Consider the following 21,891-nt stretch of genomic DNA (forward strand, 5'->3'; position numbering starts at 1 on the left):
GTCCAATGGCTGGAGTGGAATAAGTGTAATGGAATCTAATACATAATTTGCTTCGTTCCAGACATTATTATCAGCCGTCCTCCCGTTAGCAACTTCCTGTGTCATATCCCTGTCTGTCTGTATGTAGCACAAGGGCACCTTCTGAATCTGAATATGTGTTTTCATTGTATTTTTTCACATTTTGTAAATAGTGACCGAGCATTAGGGATTAGTGTATCTCGGTGTTTAACTTCAAAAGATGTTTTAAACTGTACCTGCAGTCAGGTCCAAAATGATTGCTACCCTTGATAAAGATGAGTAAAAAAGACTATACAATAAATAATATAAATACTGAGGTATATTGTATATATATATATTTTTTTATATTAATACAATTGCTCAGAGAAAGAGATTTTGTTTAATAAGTAATACAAATCTCAAAGACAAAGGAGTAAAAATTCTTGGCACCCCTGTTTTAAATACTCTAGTCATGAGATTGGAGAACACATTGGGAGGGATCTTCTTACAGTGGGTCTGAGGTACTTTTCAGCATATGCTTCAGTTTTTTGACACCAAACCTGCCACTGGTGTGCATGGCCAAAGGCAGTGCTAAGGTCAAATGCTCTTTGGTCGCTCACACAAGTAGTGAGTTTGACATCGGGAAAACTTAAGCTTTTTTGCTCATCTTTGCCAATAATTTTTGACCTGACTGTAAAATGGGAATATTTGTACACAACAAATTGGCCAGTGTTACCTAGTGATGAATGTTCATTATAACATTTCTAGAGTTGATTCGGGAGTTAAATGAACTCTTAGTGGTGTATAAGAACCCATGTGTTGGTGTTAATAACCGTTATGATCTATTTCAGGTAGATCTTTTTTTGTTGTTTCAAAATCTGTGCTTTACATCTACATTGATTGATTTTATGCTACACAAACATACAATAACATAAAATTGTCTAAGGTTTCCATCCAATGTTAGAAGTTGGACTTATTTCACCCGTTACTGAGATGGTTGTTCCAGTTTAGGTCTCAGTTATCAATCCTTTCTACCTTAGCAGCCATTCCAAATGCAGTTTGTCTGTGATTGTAAGTTCCAATTGTTCAATATCCTCACTCTGGCTGTAATTCCAATAGGAATAGCACATCACTTGCAAGCCAGCATAATGTGACATAATGTGAAGTGCATGCCTGATGCCGTGCATGCCGGAATTTAGGCTTATCTGTGTTTTTAAGGATGCATCTTTGTTACGACGTCCGAAGATGTAACATGCGTTTCCCAAAACAACACACAGAGGGAACGTTGAAGCATGTGTCGATCGCTTACTGAATCTCGGATCAACTTTCTCCATTCAAATCTTACCTTAAATCCCTTAGAGTCGATTGACGCACCGGTGCGTCAATGTAAGTTACATAATATAAAAATCCCCATCAAAATCTGTCAAGTTTAAGCTAGAGATATCGGGGGTTTGCATTGTGCATCTCAATCAATTGTACAATTGTACGGAATCAATCGGTCTTCTCATGCAAATGTCTGTAGCGTCCAAACGGTTTGATCTACATTATTATGGAAATAGAGACTCGCGAACCTGATGGTGTTCTCTGTTCTGCTATACGACCTCGACAAGTGTCAGGAGAGTCGTCTGAAGTCAGTACCGTCGATGTGCCAACTGTTGGCTGTCTGTTTGGTAGCGTTCATACTGTTAGGGCTACAAAAGTACTGTGACAGCACTGTGGAAAGGGTAGATTCTCACAAACAAAATGGTGTTCTCCCTTAGTCTCTAGGACCCCCACGTGTCACAGGACTCCTCTGAAGGTAACCGGTACCGTTTTAAAAAAAATCATACAACTATGAAGAAAGGGGTATGAAGGTGTAATATGTGTTAAAAATGTATATTTCCTGATTTTAAAATAAAAAAATATCTCCTAGATTTAGGACAGACACTTCAAAACCTCGTTTCTTATGATACATTGTTTTGACTGTCCTTTTTGCCATTTATAAATGTGTTATTAAATGCATTTCTATGGGCTTTAGTAGTAAAAGCCAAAATCAATATTTTAACAAATAATTTTTTTTAAATAACACATTTTATACCTAAAGGGGTCATAACATTCTAAATCAAATAGCTAAAGGATCCATGGTATGACTGTCTTAAAACAATAATGTCAGCTTAGGACTGCCTCCTCCCTCCCCCAACGTCTTAGACTCCAAAGAATGAACATTATAATTATTCCACAATACTGATGATGGATCAGCTCCTTTAAAGATATCATCACAGATATCATCACCTATGGCTGCAAATACTGAGGGAGGTTATTCTAATGCTTACCCTATAATGATGCACTGAATCAAGATTTGGCACATAATTGTGTTGTTACACATCATGAAATATATCATCACTGTCAAACGCTCCCTAAAACACTTCTGTGAGCAGGCCTTTCTAATCGACCTGGCCCGGGTATCCTGGAAGGACATTGACCTCATCCCGTCAGTTGAGGATGCCTGGTCTTTCTTTAAAAGTAACTTCCTCACCATTTTAGATAAGCATGCTCCGTTCAAAAAATGCAGAACTAAGAACAGATATAGCCCCTGGTTCACTCCAGACCTGACTGCCCTCGACCAGCACAAAAACATCCTGTGGCGGACTGCACTAAGATCGAACAGTCCCCGCGATATGCAACTGTTCAGGGAAGTCAGGAACCAATACACACAGTCAGTCAGGAAAGCTAAAGCCAACTTCTTCAGGCAGAAGTTTGCATCCTGTAGCTCCAACTCCAAAAAGTTCTGGGACACTGTGAAGTCCATGGAGAACAAGAGCACCTCCTCCCAGCTGCCCACTGCACTGAGGCTAGGTAACACGATCACCACCGATAAATCCATGATTATCGAAAACTTCAACAAGCATTTCTCAACGGCTGGCCATGCCTTCCGCCTGGCTACTTCAACCTCGTCCAACAGCTCCCCCCCCCCCGCAGCTACTCGCCCAAGCCTCTCCAGGTTCTCCTTTACCCAAATCCAGATAGCAGATGTTCTGAAAGAGCTGCAAAACCTGGACCCGTACAAATCAGCTGGGCTTGACAATCTGGACCCTCTATTCCTGAAACTATCCGCCGCCATTGTCGCAACCCCTATTACCAGCCTGTTCAACCTCTCTTTCATATCGTCTGAGATCCCCAAGGATTGGAAAGCTGCCGCAGTCATCCCCCTCTTCAAAGGGGGCGACACCCTGGACCCAAACTGTTACAGACCAATATCCATCCTGCCCTGCCTATCTAAGGTCTTCGAAAGCCAAGTCAACAAACAGATCACTGACCATCTTGAATCCCACCGTACCTTCTCCGCTGTGCAATCTGGTTTCCGAGCCGGTCACGGGTGTACCTCAGCCACGCTCAAGGTACTAAACGATATCATAACCGCCATCGATAAAAGACAGTACTGTGCAGCCGTCTTCATAGACCTTGCCAAGGCTTTCGACTCTGTCAATCACCGTATTCTTATCGGCAGACTCAGTAGCCTCGGTTTTTCGGATGACTGCCTTGCCTGGTTCACCAATTACTTTGCAGACAGAGTTCAGTGTGTCAAATCGGAGGGCATGCTGTCCGGTCCTCTGGCAGTCTCTATGGGGGTGCCACAGGGTTCAATTCTCGGGCCGACTCTTTTCTCTGTATATATCAATGATGTTTCTCATGCTGCGGGCGATTCCCTGATCCACCTCTACGCAGACGACACCATTCTATATACTTCCGGCCCGTCCTTGGACACTGTGCTATCTAACCTCCAAACGAGCTTCAATGCCATACAGCACTCCTTCCGTGGCCTCCAACTGCTCTTAAACGCTAGTAAAACCAAATGCATGCTTTTCAACCGTTCGCTGCCTGCACCCGCACGCCTGACCAGCATCACCACCCTGGATGGTTCCGACCTTGAATATGTGGACATCTATAAGTACCTAGGTGTCTGGCTAGACTCTAAACTCTCCTTCCAGACCCATATCAAACATCTCCAATCGAAAATCAAATCAAGAGTCGGCTTTCTATTCCGCAACAAAGCCTCCTTCACTCACGCCGCCAAACTTACCCTAGTAAAACTGACTATCCTACCGATCCTCGACTTCGGCGATGTCATCTACAAAATTGCTTCCAACACTCTACTCAGCAAACTGGATGCAGTTTATCACAGTGCCATCCGTTTTGTCACTAAAGCACCTTATACCACCCACCACTGCGACTTGTATGCTCTAGTCGGCTGGCCCTCGCTACATATTCGTCGCCAGACCCACTGGCTCCAGGTCATCTACAAGTCCATGCTAGGTAAAGCTCCGCCTTATCTCAGTTCACTGGTTACGATGGCAACACCCATCCGTAGCACGCGCTCCAGCAGGTGTATCTCACTGATCATCCCTAAAGCCAACACCTCATTTGGCCGCCTTTCGTTCCAGTTCTCTGCTGCCTGTGATTGGAACGAATTGCAAAAATCGCTGAAGTTGGAGACTTTTATCTCCCTCACCAACTTCAAACATCTGCTATCTGAGCAGCTAACCGATCGCTGCAGCTGTACATAGTCTATTGGTAAATAGCCCACCCATTTTCACCTACCTCATCCCCATACTGTTTTTATTTATTTATTTTTCTGCTCTTTTGCACACCAATATCTCTATCTCTACCTTTACATAACCATCTGATCATTTATCACTCCAGTGTTAATCTGCATAATTGTAATTATTTGCCTACCTTCTCATGCCTTTTGCACACAATGTATATATAGACTCCCTTTTTTCTACTGTGTTATTGACTTGTTAATTGTCTACTCCATGTGTAACTCTGTGTTGTCTGTTCACACTGCTATGCCTTATCTTGGCCAGGTCGCAGTTGCAAATGAGAACTTGTTCTCAACTAGCCTACCTGGTTAAATAAAGGTGAAATAAAAAAATAAAAAAAAAATGAAATATATGAGTCAAAATTACAGACAGTAGCCTACCATTAGCTAAATAATAACTAAATGGAATGAACATGAAATTGATTTCAATATTATTGAATTATACAGTGTAGGCTTATGTAGCCTATACTTGTTACGAACAGTACCAATCAAAAGTTTGGACACACCTACTCATTCCAGGGTTTTTCTTTATTCTTACTATTTTCTACATTGTAGAATAATACTGAAGACATAAACTATGAAATAACATATATGGAATAATGTAGTAACCAAACAATTGTTAAACAAATCAAAATCTATTTTATATTTGAGATTCTTCAAAGTAGCCACCCGTTGCCTTGATGACAGCTGTGCATACTCTTGGCATTCTCTCAACCAGCATTATGAGGTAGTCACCTGGAATGCATTTCAATTAACAGGTGTCCCTTGTTAAAAGTTCATTTGTGGAATTAATTTCCTTCTTAATGCATTTGAGCCAATCAGTTGTATTGTGACAAGGTAGGGGTGGTATACAGAATAAAGCTCTATCTGGTAAAAGACCAAATCCATATTAAGGCAAGAACAGCTCAAATAAGCAAAGAGAAATGACAGTCCATCATTATTTTAGGACATGAAGGTCAGTCAATCCGGAAAATTTCAAGAACGTTGAACATTTCTTCAAGTGCAGTTGCAAAAACCATCAAGTACTATGATGAAACTGGCTCTCATGAGGACCACCACAGGAAAGGAAGACGCTGAGTTACCTCTGCTGCAGAGGATTTGTTCATTAGTGTTAACTGCACCTCAGATTGTAGCCCAAATAAATGCTACACAGAGTTCAAGTATCAGACACATCTCAACATCAACTGTTCAGAGACAGCATGAATCAGGCCTTCATGGTCGAATTGCTGCAAAGAAACCACTACTAAAGGACACCAATAAGAAGAAGAGACTTGCTTGGGCCAAAAAACACGAGCAATGGACATTAGACCGGTGTAAATCTGTCCTTTGGTCTGAGGAGTTCAAATGTGAGATTTTTGGTTCCAACCTCCGTGTCTTTGTGAAACGCAGAGTAGGTGAACGGATTATCTACACATGTGTGGTTCCCACCATGAAGCATGGAAGTGGTGTGGGGGTGCTTTGCTGATGACACTGTCTGTGATTTATTTAGAATTCAAGGCACACTTAACCAGCATGGCTACCACAGCATTCTGCAGCGATACGCCATCCTATCTGGTTTGGGCTTAGCTGGACTATCATTTGTTTTTCAACAGGACAATGACCCAACACACCTCAAGGCTGTGTAAGGGCTATTTGACCAAGACGGAGATTTAAAAAAAAAAAAAAAAAATGTTTTACCTTTATTTAACTAGGCAAGTCAGTTAAGAACAAATTCTTATTTTCAATGACGGCCTAGGAACAGTGGGTTAAGTGCCTGTTCAGGGGCAGAACGACAGATTTGTACCTTGTCAGCTCGGGGGTTTGAACTTGCAACCTTCCGGTTACTAGTCCAACGCTCTAACCACTAGGCTACCCTGGAGTGCTGCATCAGATGACCTGACCTCCACAATCACCCGATCTCAACCCAATTGAGACGGTTTGGGATGGATTGGACCGCAGAGTGAAGGAAAAGCAGTCAACAAGTGCTCAGCATATCCTTCAAGACTGTTGGAAAAGCTTTTCAGGTGAAGCTGGTTGAGAGAATGCCAAGAGTGCGCAAAGCTGTCATCAAGGCAAAGGGTGGCTACTTAGAAGAACCTCAAAAATAAAATATATTTTGATATGTGCAACAGTTTTTTGGTTACTACATGATCCATTATGTGTTATTTCATAGTTTTGATGTCTTCACTATTATTCTACAATGTAGAAAATACAAAAAAATTAAGAAGAACTATTGAATGAGGAGGTGTGTCCAAACTTTTGACTGGTACTGTATATGCCGGGAGTCAGGAAGCAGGTGCAGAAGGTGAGTTTAATAATGACAAAAGCAGAGAAACAAAACACGAGAAGCATACAGAGCGTGAATAAAAACAATATTAACTATTGACTGATGGCTACTGAGGGCTAAATAAAGGGAGATTAATCATGGAAATAATGATGTTCAGGTGTGCTTAATGATGGTTGCCAGGGGCGGTGGTTAGTAGACCGGTGACGTCGAGCGCCGGAGCGGGAGTAGGCGTGACAATACTGTAGGGCCGGCTATTTATCTTTTAATGCAGTCATCTCTCAGTTTTCATAAAAAAATGTAACAATTTCAAAGACATTGGCAACTTTCTATTTGTAGTGAGCTTCATTGTGAAGCTACCAGAAGTCACAGAGAGACAGATAAACATGTTGATTCTTTGTTTAGCAGATATCTTCTGTGTATAAAGTGACTCGGTAGAGAACAAACGTATCTAATAACACACTAAGCTGTTCAAGTGGTCTGAGGCAGTTGGTAAATAACAAGCATTTTCAAGTGCAATGTTAGTAACAATGATTTGGGGAAACAGCTCAGAGATGTAATGATGCTCCTATGAAGGTTCTAAAGATGAACGTAGCCTTAAGATGCTTTTGGGAAACCGGGCCCAGTGTGCTAGAGTAAAACTAGACGGTCAATGTAAGACCTTAAGGTATTTGTTATGTCATAAAGAGTTTAATTTGAATAAAAACATTCACGTAGGCCCTCACTTGGTGAAGGCCATTGAAAGCGATTGAATGCAACAACCATGTCTCTGTCACTAACAAACACAAGTCATGAATGGGGGCGTGCTCAGCCCTCTGTTTCCTGTAGTCCACGATCAGCTCCTTTGTCTTGCTGACATTGAGGGAGAGCTTGCTGTCCTGGCACCACACTGCCAGGCCTCATCATCACCGACAAACTTAATAATAGTGTTGGAGTCGTGTGTGAACAGAGTAAAGGAGGGGACCAAGCATGCACCCGTGAGGAGGCCCTGTGTTGAGGGTCAGCGTGACGGATGTGTTGTTGCCTAATTCTCACCACTTACGGGTGGCCCGTCAGGCAGTCCAGGAACCAGTTGCAGAGGGAGGTGTTCAGTCCCAGGGTGCTTAGCTTAGTGATGAGCTTGGGGGGCACTATGATGTTGAAAGCTGAGCTGTTGTCAATAAACAATATTTTCACACAGGTGTTCCTCTTGTCCAGGTGGGAGAGGGCAGTGTGGAGTGCAATAGAGACTGCCCCTTAACCTCCCGCTGCCTCATGCCCTCAAGGAGTGGAGACCAGGACAAAAGCTATAAAAGAAAATAGCCCAAAGTTCACATTCACATAACTGCTGCTTCTCTCTGTAGATAAACTACATGTTAAGGTATACATTCTCTCAGATGAAGGTTAAAGGGGTGAGATGAATGTACAGTTATAGTACAGATTTACTCAAACCCACTTAAATAGCTGTAGGTCTCTAAGACAATCCTTTATTGATTGAAAATTGTGTATGGGTTGAAAAGCCAATCAGCCCCTTCAGAGAAAAGCAAATGACTGTTTCAAGTTTTTTTCCCCTGTTTCTCTGTTTCACAGTTAAAATATAACGACATGGTTAAAAGACAACTAATTAGAAAGCATTGACAATTCCACTTCCAGTGGTGCTGTGCTTCTCTCATCCCCACCTCACTCCAATGCCCTTCCCCCCACCATGGCCTATAGTCAAGGGGTCAAGACTTTGGCACCGAGCTGAACATTTTCATGACCATCCCCCTGAGACACTGCCACTCCCCAATAACCAATCAGACACTGATTTGGTCTGACCATGACCCTCCCCTGCCTGTACAGGCCAGGGTTCCTCAATCTCGTCACAAGTGGACATGTGTGATGGTGTGCGTGGACAGAAGTGAGAGTGATATTGTAACTTATGTATTCGTTATTGGTTGTAGTTATTCCAATGGCACTTTGATTGGTACTAACCATCTCTCTCTCTCTCTCTCTGTAGTTCCATCATGGTGTGTATAGTAGCAGTGATTGGGGCGGGTCCCTCAGGTCTGACCAGCATCAAGAGCTGTCTGGATGAGGGTCTGGAGCCCACCTGTTTCGAGAGCAGTGATGACATCGGGGGACTGTGGAGGTTCAAGGCGAGGGAGCTGGTTGAGGAACCTGGTGCCTGATTAACCAGTATAGTGGATTAGAGTGTTCGTCTCAGTAAGAAGATACAGGGAGAACATCTCAGTCACTGGGAGAGTGTGTGTCCGCTACTGCTGGAGATCCATATTTAAATGACACCGGCTCTCTTTCAATATCTAAAGTTGATCCAGTATAAATTACTCTGGCTTTGTTCCAATATCTAATGTATTGGGCATATTAGTGCTTATCCTCAGTCTGTCCTTGTCCTTTAGGAGCATCCAGACCCAGGAAGGGCCAACATCTACCAGTCTGTCATCATCAACAGCTCCAAGGAGATGATGTCATACAGCGATTTCCCTCCTCCTGCTCACCTGCCCAACAACATGCACCAACCCCAGCTGCTGAGCTACCTACGACTTTACGCTCAGACCTTTGACCTCTTCAAGCACATCTACTTCCAGGTCAGAGGGCATGAAGGAAGGAAGTGGATGTTTATTCAGTCACATCTTATGTTAGGATCCCTTTCGACGGTAAATAGTGATTCATTTAATGTGTGTGTGCGTGCGTGCCTGCATGTGTCAGACCACTGTGGTGAGTGTGCGTCAGAGGCCAGACTTCCCAGTGTCAGGCCAGTGGGAGGTGGAGACAGAGAGAAGGTTAGAGGGAGATTCAGGTCTTTGATGCTGTGATGGTCTGCACCGGTCACTTTACACAACCACACTTGCCTCTCAATGACTTCCCAGGTAACTTTACATTTGCTATCCCTATCATAGTCCCCATTGTCATTGTGTATTTGATTATTTCCCATTTATATGCTACTATCACTGGAGATATATAGACTCAAATCCTATTCACATCATGCATACATACATCATGTGCACAGTGCCTTCAGAAAGTATTCATACTCATTGACTTATTCCACATTTTGTTCTGTTACAGGCTCAAATCAAAATTGATTAAAAAAATGTTTTTATCAGCGATCTACACACAATAGCCCATCATTTACAAGTGAAAACAAGTTTGAAAATGAAATACAGAAATATCTATATCTCAGAAATAAGTGTTCACACCGTCAAGTTGGTTGTTAATCATTGCTAGACAGCCATTTTCAAGTTTTGCCATAGATTTTCAAGCCAATTTAAGTAAAAACTGTGATTAGGTCACTCAAGAACTTTCAATGTCATCTTGGTAAGTTAAGTGCAGTGTATATTTGGCCTTGTTGTCCTGCTGAAAGGTGAATTTGTTCCCCAGTGTCTATTGGGAAGAAGAGTGAACCAGGTGTTCCTGAGCACAGCTCTATTCTGTTTCTTTTTATCCTAAAACACTGCCTGGTCCTTGTTGATGACAAGCATACCCATAACATGATATGCCTGTATCTTGCAGTGACTCATTTAATTTATTTAGCCAGGATACTTCACTCAGTAACAACTGCCACTATTTTCCAGGGAGTCATGGGTAAATTGGTTGTATTGATACACCACCCAAAGAGTAATTAATAATTTCACCATGCTCTAAGGGATATTCTATGCTATTTTTATTTTTTTATCTACCACTAGGTGCCCTTCTTTACGAAGCATTGGAAAACCTCCTTGATCTTTGTGGTTGTACCCGTGTTAATTGTATGTGTGGGGTACAGAGATGAGGTAGTCAATACAGAAATTTCAGATTTTCATTTTTATTCATTTGTAAACATTTCTACAAATATAATTCCACTTTGACATTGGTGAGGTGAGTGACACAACATATTACTTTAATGCATTTCAAATTCAGGCTGTAACATAACAAAATGTGGAAAAAGTCAAAGGGTATGAATACTTTTTGAAGGCACTGTATATCCCATTCATAGCTCTCACAAAGTATAATTTGAATATCATGCTCAATCATCATCATCAATCAATTACCACAAGTTTCATTATTTATAATTTGATTATCTGATCCTCCCAGGTATAGAAGAGTTTGAGGGCAGGTACTTTCACAGTTGGGAATACCTCAGTGCTGAGGGGTTGCAGGGGAAGAGGGTGGTGGTGGTTGGGATTGGGAATTCTGGAGGTGACATCGCTGTGGATGCCAGCAGAGTAGCGGAGCAGGTGAGTGGGAAATCCTCTGATTCTTCTGGAAGTGATTCTTTCAGATATTATGCAGCGCAGGGTTTCTTGAAAATTGGGACAATCCATGACCAGCAGGGAAACTTCATTTTAATAGTAAAAATATCTGTATTTTTTTGCTTTATTTGAGCTTAAACATTAAATTTAGTATAATTTTATAAGGGAAAGTAATTGTTTTGGGAATTTTAATATTTTCAATATTATTAATTTCATGTCAGCACTATGCCCATAAATGCCCTTATTCAGCGCAAAGAATCCAGATTTCAAACTCTCATATAAAAAAATAAAAAAATAATAATTATGCCAATAATATTAACTGAAAAAGGGATATTGTGTAGTTTCTTGAAATAGCCCTCTGTGGCTTAAAATATTATTGAATCCTAAAAAATATGTCCAAAGAGTTGGTCAACTCCGTCAGATTTGTCTAAAATGAATCAGGATAAGAATACCATAAGGACCCCTTCTCTATAGCTGTGTTCGAATACTCAAACTTAACCATACTATTTATGATGTGAATTGAGTATATAGTATGCTTATTTGTAGTAGCAAGACATCAGTAGGTTTATAATTGAACACATGTATGAATATTTTACACTATTGTGGAGAGATGTACTGTTTGGATTCTTTACATACAATAGAAATAAGCTGAAACATTTATGTAATTCATTTCATTATTCTTTTGGCCAAATTTCATATACACAAATGTACATTTTTCGTAGCCTACAAAAAGAAATTGAACTGTATTTTAAGACGGTTAAATGCTCTACTAACAAAAAAGCTGTTAGAATTGTAAGTATATGTATGTCCCTTAAGGTCCTTGTGTAATTCTAATGTGATATTGTACCCCCTAGCTCGATTGTCCATTGTTTGTAATCTATGTATGCTTTTTTAATTTTTTTATTTCACCTTTATTTAACCAGGTAGGCTAGTTGAGAACAAGTTCTCATTTACAACAGCGACCTGGCCAAGATAAAGCATAGCAGTGTGAACAGACAACAGAGTTACACATGGAGTAAACAATTAACAAGTCAATAACACAGTAGAAAAAAAAGAAAAAAGAGAGTCTATATACATTGTGTGCAAAAGGCATGAGGAGGTAGGCGAATAATTAAAATTTTGCAGATTAACACTGGAGTGATAAATGATCAGATGGTCATGTACAGGTAGAGATACTGGTGTGCAAAAGAGCAGAAAAGTAAATATAAACAGTATGGGGATGAGGTAGATAAATTGGGTGGGCTATTTACCGATAGACTATGTACAGCTGTAGCGATCGGTTAGCTGCTCAGATAGCAGATGTTTGAAGTTGGTGAGGGAGATAAAAGCAATTCGTTCCAGTCACAGGCAGCAGAGAACTGGAACGAAAGGCGGCCAAATGAGGTGTTGGCTTTAGGGATGATCAGTGAGATACACCTGCTGGAGCACGTGCTACGGATGGGTGTTGCCATCGTGACCAGTGAACTGAGATAAGGCAGAGCTTTACCTTGCATGGACTTGTAGATGACCTGGAGCCAGTGGGTCTGGCGACGAATATGTAGCGAGGGTCAGCCGACTAGAGCATACAGGTCGCAGTGGTGGGTGGTATAAGGTGCTTTAGTAACAAAACGGATGGCACTGTGATAAACTGCATCCAGTTTGCTGAGTAGAGTATTGGAAGCTATTTTGTAGATGACATCGCCGAAGTCGAGGATCGGTAGGATAGTCAGTTTTACTAGGGTAAGTTTGGCGGCGTGAGTGAAGGAGGCTTTGTTGCGGAATAGAAAGCCGACTCTAGATTTGTTTTTAGATTGGAGATGTTTGATATGAGTCTGGAAGGAGAGTTTACGGTCTAGCCAGACACCTAGGTACTTATAGATGTCCACATATTCTAGGTCGGAACCATCCAGGGTGGTGATGCTAGTCGGGCGTGCGGGTGCAGGCAGCGAACGGTTGAAAAGCATGCATTTGGTTTTACTAGCGTTTAAGAGCAGTTGGAGGCCACGGAAGGAGTGTTGTATGGCATTGAAGCTCGTTTGGAGGTTAGATCGCACAGTGTCCAAGGAAGGGCCGGAAGTATACAGAATGGTGTCGTCTGCATAGAGGTGGATCAGGGAATCGCCCGCAGCAAGAGCAACATCATTGATATATACAGAGAAAAGAGTCGGCCCGAGAATTGAACCCTCTGGCACCCCCATAGAGACTGCCAGAGGACCGGACAACATGCCCTCCGATTTGACACACTGAACTCTGTCTGCAAAGTAGTTGGTGAACCAGGCAAGGCAGTCATTAGAAAAACCAAGGCTACTGAGTCTGCCGATAAGAATATGGTGATTGACAGAGTCGAAATCCTTGGCCAGGTCGATGAAGACGGCTGCACAGTACTGTCTTTTATCGATGGCGGTTATGATATCGTTTAGTACCTTGAGTGTGGCTGAGGTGCACCCGTGACCGGCTCGGAAACCAGATTGCACAGCGGAGAAGGCACGGTGGGATTTGAGATGGTCAGTGACCTGTTTGTTGACTTGGCTTTCAAAGACCTTACATAGGCAGGGCAGGATGGATATAGGTCTGTAACAGTTTGGGTCCAGGGTGTCTCCCCCTTTGAAGAGGGGGATGACTGCGGCAGCTTTCCAATCCTTGGGGATCTCAGACGATATGAAAGAGAGGTTGAACAGGCTGGTAATAGGAGTTGCGACAATGGCGGCGGATAGTTTCAGAAATAGAGGGTCCAGATTGTCAAGCCCAGCTGATTTGTACAGGTCCAGGTTTTGCATTCTTTCAGAACATCTGCTATCTGGATTTGGGTAAAGGAGAACCTGGAGAAGCTTGGGCGAGTAGCTGTGGGAGCTGTTGGCCGAGGTTGGAGTAGCCAGGAGGAAGGCATGGCCAGCCATTGAGAAATGCTTGAAGTTTTTGATAATTATGGATTTATCGGTGGTGACCGTGTTACCTAGCCTCAGTGCAGTGGACAGCTGGGAGGAGGTGCTCTTGTTCTCCATGGACTTTACAGTGTCCCAGAACTTTTGGGAGTTAGAGCTACAGGATGCAAATTTCTGCCTGAAGAAGCTGGCCTTGGCTTTCCTGACTGACTGCGTGTATTGGTTCCTGACTTCCCTGAACAGTTACATATCGCGGGGACTATTCGATGTTATTGCAGTCCGCCACAGGATGTTTTTGTGCTGGTCGAGGGCAGTCAGGTCTGGAGTGAACCAAGGGCTATATCTGTTCCTAGTTCTGCATTTTTTGAACGGAGCATGCTTATCTAAAATGGTGAGGAAGTTACTTTTAAAGAATGACCAGGCATCCTCAACTGACGGGATGAGGTCAATATCCTTCCAGGATACCCGGGCCAGGTCGATTAGAAAGGCCTGCTCGCAGAAGTGTTTTAGGGAGCGTTTGACAGTGATGAGGGGTGGTCGTTTGACTGCGGATCCGTAGCGGATACAGGCAATGAGGCAGTGATCGCTGAGATCCTGGTTGAAGACAGCGGAGGTGTATTTGGAGGGCCAGTTGGTCAGGATGACGTCTATGAGGGTGCCCTTGTTTACAGATTTAGGGTTGTACCTGGTGGGTTCCTTGATGATTTGTGTGAGATTGAGGGCATCTAGCTTAGATTGTAGAACTGCCGGACTTGTAGGACTGCTTGTGTTCCCTCATGTGCTTTATGTATTGATTTGTTGTTAATAAAAAAAATGTTTTTTTTGTCATAGTATGGATATATACTTATCGTGCCAAAAGTTCCCGGATATCGTACTAAATTTGCCAAAATGCGAAGTATACATGCAGTGGACACTGTTGTACTTTTAGGGCCCATAATCCAATTCTTCTGAAAAGGGTGTGGCTTCATAACTTTTCAGATTGGAAGAAAATTGCGGAAAATATGCAGCCGGAGTCCGACGAGAGCAAATACAAATTCAATGCTTTAACTAATTGTGACAAATGTTAAGAAAATATTGAGCAATGGAATAAAGTAATGACTTTTCAAATAAGTTACGTACCGCATAGCATTACAGCAGCATGTACTGGTATGTTAGCGAGTTACCTAATGTTTGTTGGCTACTATTACATTGAACTTGCCAGGCAGTATATTAACTATTTGCTATCAAACTAACTACCCAACGTTTATTGACTTGATTATTCACATCATTCTTAGCTAAGTGGTATAGTCGTGCTAATCAATGGACATTGTTAATTCTGCAAATCTACTCCGATTTCAGAGCACTCTCGCGCAAAATAACTGATGAATTTACGAACGCTCAACACCCGTTGAACATGACCGGTGTCAGTAAACGTCCGCAAAACAAAAAGTTCTTAAATTGTTGCCAGCAGCACAGTTAGTCACCAACGCCCTGGATAACATGAAAACAGCCTAACCAGCTCTGCTACAACAAATATATAATTACTGATGCTAGCATTGGATGTGCTCGTGGAAGTGTAACAGTATAACTTTAGACCGTCCCCTCGCCCATACCCGGGCACGAACCAGGGACCCTCTGCACACATCAACAACAGTCACCCACGAAGCATCGTTACCCATCGCTCCACAAAAGCCGCGGCCCTTGCAGAGCAAGGGGAACCACTACTTCAAGGTCTCAGAGCAAGTGACATCACCGATTGAAACGCTATTTAGCGCGCACCACCGCTAACTAAGCTAGCGTTTCACATCCGTTACAGAAGCAGAACAACTTGTGTCGCCAACAGGTGCAGGTGTAGTACTGCAGGTAGTAGCAGTACTACCAGTAGAGCTGGTATGTGTCTCTATGGACGCAGGCCTTACTTTTGATCCATTACGGACCGTTAGTGGAATCCCCGCGAGAGAGTAACGGTTAATGTGATTGGATGTTAATTATTTGACTAGGCTACCTGTATTTGACAATGTGTTGTTATTTAAATCTAAATTTTAATCACATTTTTATTTGGCGTACCCCGGACTGCATTGCACGTACCCCTGGGAGTACCCCAGTTTGGGAATACCTGCTACACTATAGTTGCTTGTTTTGTCACAAAGATAAATTAGGCAAACTATTACAATTTTAGCAACCGGGAAATGGCGTAGCCAAGTTGAGATTGTCCCGTCTTTGAAGAAACCCTGACGGAAGTATGAAAAACTACTAGATAGCATGAACAGGAATAGAGTTGGCCATCTCTGCCAAAGATCATTAACCCTTTCTCTCCTGGTCTACAGGTGTACCTCAGCACGCGGAAAGGGGCATGGGTGGTCAGCAGGGTGGGGGCGGGGGGACTGCCAGGTGACCTGGTGGGCACTTCAAGATTGGACAGGCTAGTGCAGAAGCTCTTCCCCTCCTGGATTACCATGATGATGGAGAAGAAACTGAACAGAACCTTTGACCACAGACTGTACGGCCTACAACCAAAACACAGGTAAAATCTCTACATATCTGACTGACTTACTGACCGATTGATTGATCTATCCATTGATCCATCCATCTATTTCAGGTTCTTTGCCCAGATCCCAGTGGTGAATGATGATCTACCTGGTCGAATCATCTCTGGTCGTGTTCTGGTCAAACCTAACATCAGGGAGATCAAAGGCTCCAGTGTGGTGTTTGAGGATGGGAGCGTCATGGAAAAGGTGAAGACACACACACACTATTTCTTCCCTTATCCCAACTACCCTACCTTCCCTCTCTTCCCTAGGTGGATGTTGTGGTGTTTGCCACTGGCTACAACTATGACTTTCCTTTCCTGCCTTCGGGTCTGCTGACTCATGGTGGTCACCGCCTGTGTCTGTACCGTTATGTGTTCCCCCCGCGGCTGGCTCGGCCCAGTCTGGCTGTAGTGGGCTTCATCTGTAACCTGGGAGCCATCAACCCTCTGGCTGAGATGCAGGCCCGCTGGGCCACCCAGGTCTTTAAAGGTAACAACTAACTGCGACCTGTATGCTTTCGTTGGCTGGCCCTCGCTTCATATTCGTTGCCAAACCCACTGGCTCCAGGTCATCTATAAGTTCTTGCTAGGTAAAGCCCCGCCTTATCTCAGCTCACTGGTTACCATAGCAGTCCCCACCCATAGCGTGCGCTCCAGCAGGTATATTTCACTGGTCACCCCCAAAGCCAATTCCTCCTTTGGTCATCTTTCCTTCCAGTTCTCTGCTGCCAATGACTGGAAAGAATTGCAAAAATCACTGAAGCTGGAGACTCCCTCACTAACTTTAAACATCAGCTATCAGAACAGCTTACAGATCATTGCACCAGTACATAGCCCATCCAACTACCTCATCCCCATATTATTTTGTATATTTATTTGTTTTTTTCTCCTTTGCACCCCAGTATTTCTACTTGCATATTCATATTCTGCAAATCTATCAACAGTGTTTTTGTGAAATTGTAATTATTTCGCCACTACGGCCTATTTATTGCCTTACCTCCCTAATCTTACTTAATTTGCACACACTGTATATAGACTTTTCTTTTGTGTTATTGACTGTATGTTTGTTAATTCCATGTGTAACTGTGTTGTTGTTTGTGTCACACTGCTGATAATTGGCCAAGTTGCAGTTGTAAATGAGAACTTGTTCTCAACTGGCTTACCTGATTATATAAAGGTGAAATAAAAATAAATAAGTAACAACTCCCTCACTAACTCCCCTTTTCCTGATTCATCCCAGAGCTCTGTGTCTGAAGTTGGGTAGCCTAGTGTATTTGAATGCGAGCAATGGAAGATTTGAGGTTTGTGTCAATAGTAATGTGTGGACTACATGATTTCTTGCTCCAGGGTTACTAACACTGGCCTCACAAGAAGCCATGCTGCAGGACGTAAAGAGAGATACCAGCACGTTGCAAAACAGGTGGGACAACATCCATGTGTTATTACACTCATACTGTAATTCGTTTGCCAATAGGTAAACTATTTTTTTAAATTAGGTATAAGCACTTTCAAAACACCTGCGTGTGTATACCCTCCTTCTCCCTCCAGGTTTGCCTGTTTGGAGCGTCACCCTCTCCAGGTGGACCATATCCCCTACATGGACTCCATGGCAGAGGAGTTGGGGGTTCGTCCTAATCTCCTAGGGCTCCTGTTGAGGGAGCCTGGTGTGGGGCTGCGTGTGCTACTGGGGCCCTGCACCCCGTACCAGTACCGTCTGAGAGGGCCAGGACAGTGGGACGGAGCCCGACAGGCTATCCTCACCCAGTGGGAGCGTGTAGCCCAGCCCTTCAGGACCAGGATGCCGCCACAACCAGAGAGCAGAACCAGAGCCTCCTCTAGTCTGATACTGACTCTGTCTGTCACTGTTCTCCTACTAACAACCTTCTATACCAGACACAGTCTCTCATCACTCCATACAGGCCTCCTCTATAAGATATACAGTCTACCTGAGATCATATGGGGGTGGAAATGAACACTATGGGCCTATTGCATCCACTGTTGGCCACCATTTTATCTCTCATTAAACTATCAATACACACTAAGATCACCCGCACAGCTGATCTTAATTGCTTCCAAAATGTACTGTTCTCTAAAAGCCGAGCTACATGTGACGTCAGTGTTAACTTAGCCTCGCTTTATTCAAACATTTTCCAAGACAGGCTATTTATTATCTTCGGTAGAAATAAAACCTGGAAACCGAGCAGACTAAGGGGTGATTGAACTATTTCACAATCATTCAGAGCAACTAAAATAAAGCATTTTCTTGTTTAGAAATTATACTGTGGCAATAAATCGTACAGGTTATATCAGGGTTTTTCAAACGCGGTCCTGGGGTCCTAGGTGCATGTTTTAATTTTTGCCCTAGCACTACACAGCTGATTCAAATAATCAAAGCTTGATGAGGAGTTGGTTATTTGAATCAGCTGTGTAGCGCTTGGGAAAAACCTAAATGTGCACCCAGGGGGGCCCCAGGACCAAGTTTGGGAAACTCTGGCTAATATGAATGAAAAATGCTGGTGTACTCATTACTTTTTATTTTCCAAATTATGTCGTCCATTAATTACAACTTGTCTAATTAACTATGGTTATTTCTGATCAAGAGGACAAAACCAAATATCCCTGAATTGTCCATATCAAAATTGTGTAACTAAATCAAGCCAATCATGACTGATTTCATGTAATCTTTGTTTTTGTAAAATTCAACAGAGACAAAAAAATCAATTTATTGGCTGCAAGGAATATGGGGGAAGTCACTCCAGCAAAGTTGCACCCATCAAATTCCATTTAAAACAAACCGATCCACAAAATGACAATTGTGACAATTGTTGGCACCCCATAGGGATTCTTACTTATGAAAAAATGAACTTCCATTGGCTCCCTTTAACTGGGGTATAAAAATAAAGCATTTTTCACCAATCACAATGTGGAAAGGCAATAACACTCACAAATTCAAAAATAAAAAAATGGTTTCCACCTTTAAACCATAGGTTCACTATTAGGTCAATAATTAAGAAGCTCAAACCCAGACTCAAACCCACACAACAGTACATGTGCACTGGAGGCAGTTGCACAGACCACTGATTGGACTTCTTGGTTTTGACTTAAAAGTTAAAGAAACACATAGGTCTTAGCCAATTTAACTTAATTTTGTAAGTTAAGTCAATGTACAGATTTGTAGTTATCCTGACTTGACATTTAAAGTCAAGACAACTGTTGTCTTCATTTACTTCATTTGACTTATTGGATCTAATTTCAGGAAGGAAGGAAGGAAGGAAGGAAGGAAGGAAGGAAGGAAGGAACACATAGTTCATTCAACTTGATTTTATAAGTTAAGACAATGACTTGTAGTTATTATAACATGTCATTTTTTGTCAACACAACTGGGATCTTGTTTTAGTTTATTTGACTTATTAGTTTTGATTTGAAAGTTGACTGAACAAATTGTTCTCACTTTGTGCAGAAAGTGTGGTTCCACCTAAAATGATTTTCAAAAGAATATTCCATCGCCGGAATTCAACACCATTCCCTGTTGTTTGTCAGTGTTCTTTGGTCCCGATTAGCTGCTTAGCTAGTTCAGGTGACACTGCATGAAAAAAATCCTAACTTCATTGTAAGTATGGTGTCCACTAGAGATCGGCGTTTGAAAGCAACTTCGAAGATAGCACCTGAGTCCATTGGGTTGTTGAAGCGATGAGACAAGATCGTAATTGGGGAAAAAAAGAGGGTAAGATACAAACAAAAAACACACGGTTTGATAAATCGCATGATCAAACTAAGCGTCATTGATCACGTCGTAATGTTATGTTGACACAAGCATTGGTCCTTTGCCAAGGCTTTGCTGACCCATGCCATATCTTAACATGCCTGGATAGGTATTTTACGTATCAACTAAAAGCTAAAAGCTCTGACGAAGGCCGTGAGGCTAATATGTAAAGCTTATTAAAGAGCAGTGATACTATCGAGCAGTGTGCGGGTTTCTTCTTTTTTCTCAACTGTTACCATGCACCTGCAAAAATGATAGCTCAGATATGCGAGTGCCTTTTGAAGTATCAGCTAAGCACATCATTATGTTATAGCAATCTGTCAGTTGATGACACAGTTGATGAGGTAGCACATAACCATTGGTTGATGCATGCAACGTCTGAGCAGGGAAACTCAACCATTGTGTCAAATCAGTGATGGAGGAGTAATGGAGGCTGGTAAAGCTTTCTGAGTTGATGCAACATGGACTCAAATTTAAGATACAAGAACCATTTTGAACAGTTTGCTATGACAAGCATACCCATAACACGATGCAGCCACCACCATGCTTGAAAATATGAAGAGTGGCACTCAGAGATGTGTTATTTGGATTTGCCCCAAACATAACCCTTTGTATCCAGGACATTAAGTTCTTTGCCAAATGTTTTGCAGTTTTAGTTTAGTGCCTTAATGCAAACAGGATACATATTTTTATTCTGTACAGGCTTCCTTCTTTTCACTCTGTAATTTAGGTTAGTATTGTGCAGTAACTACAATGTTGTTGATCCATCCTCAGTTTTGTCCTATCACAGCCATTAAACTCTATAACTGTTTTAAGGTCACCATTGGCCTCATGGTGAAATCCTTGAGCGGTTTCCTTCCTCTCTGGCAACTGAGTTAGGAAGGACGCCTGTATCTTTTTAATGGAATGGGTGTATTGATTCATCATCCAAAGTGTAATGAATAACTTTATGAATAACCTCCTTCTCCCTCCAGGTTTGCCTGTTTGGAGCGTCACCCTCTCCAGGTGGACCATATCCCCTACATGGACTCCATGGCAGAGGAGTTGGGGGTTCGTCCTAATCTCCTAGGGCTCCTGTTGAGGGAGCCTGGTGTGGGGCTGCGTGTGCTACTGGGGCCCTGCACCCCGTACCAGTACCGTCTGAGAGGGCCAGGACAGTGGGACGGAGCCCGACAGGCTATCCTCACCCAGTTGGAGTGTGTAGCCCAGCCCTTCAGGACCAGGATGCCGCCACAACCAGAGAGCAGAACCAGAGCCTCCTCTAGTCTGATACTGACTCTGTCTGTCACTGTTCTCCTACTAACAACCTTCTATACCAGACACAGTCTCTCATCACTCCATACAGGCCTCCTCTATAAGATATACAGTCTACCTGAGATCATATGGGGGTGGAAATGAACACTATGGGCCTATTGCATCCACTGTTGGCCACCATTTTATCTCTCATTAAACTATCAATACACACTAAGATCACCCGCACAGCTGATCTTAATTGCTTCCAAAATGTACTGTTCTCTAAAAGCCGAGCTACATGTGACGTCAGTGTTAACTTAGCCTCGCTTTATTCAAACATTTTCCAAGACAGGCTATTTATTATCTTCGGTAGAAATAAAACCTGGAAACCGAGCAGACTAAGGGGTGATTGAACTATTTCACAATCATTCAGAGCAACTAAAATAAAGCATTTTCTTGTTTAGAAATTATACTGTGG

The 21,891-nt window shown here is 42.5% G+C and overlaps 1 protein-coding gene across 2 annotated transcripts; it reads left to right on the top strand.

The window, feature by feature from the left end:
• The first annotated feature begins 8,062 nt into the window (after positions 1-8,062).
• LOC139406658 (flavin-containing monooxygenase 5-like) lies at positions 8,063-20,377 on the top strand. 2 transcript variants are annotated; one of them, XM_071149508.1, is made up of 9 exons: positions 9,018-9,064; positions 9,218-9,406; positions 9,528-9,688; positions 10,890-11,032; positions 16,215-16,411; positions 16,487-16,622; positions 16,688-16,907; positions 17,765-17,837; positions 17,966-20,377. In XM_071149508.1, exons 3-9 carry the CDS (start codon positions 9,634-9,636, stop codon positions 18,387-18,389), a joined length of 1,248 nt encoding a protein of 415 aa, XP_071005609.1. In that variant the 5' UTR covers positions 9,018-9,064; positions 9,218-9,406; positions 9,528-9,633; the 3' UTR covers positions 18,390-20,377. The 2 variants fall into 2 exon arrangements, with proteins under 2 accessions (XP_071005608.1, XP_071005609.1); XM_071149507.1 differs by lacking the exons at positions 9,018-9,064; positions 9,528-9,688; positions 10,890-11,032 and adding exons at positions 8,063-8,199; positions 8,818-8,956.
• Positions 20,378-21,891: the final 1,514 nt, after the last annotated feature.

Source organism: Oncorhynchus clarkii, chromosome 4 (genome assembly GCF_045791955.1).
Source record: "Oncorhynchus clarkii lewisi isolate Uvic-CL-2024 chromosome 4, UVic_Ocla_1.0, whole genome shotgun sequence".
NCBI lineage: Eukaryota > Metazoa > Chordata > Actinopteri > Salmoniformes > Salmonidae > Oncorhynchus > Oncorhynchus clarkii.

Coding starts and splice junctions, on each gene's coding strand:
- LOC139406658 (XM_071149507.1), top strand. Junction 9,407..16,214: donor TCAAGCACATCTACTTCCAG/GTCAGAGGGCAT, acceptor CCTGGTCTACAG/GTGTACCTCAGCACGCGGAA. Junction 16,908..17,764: donor GGCCACCCAGGTCTTTAAAG/GTAACAACTAAC, acceptor TTCTTGCTCCAG/GGTTACTAACACTGGCCTCA.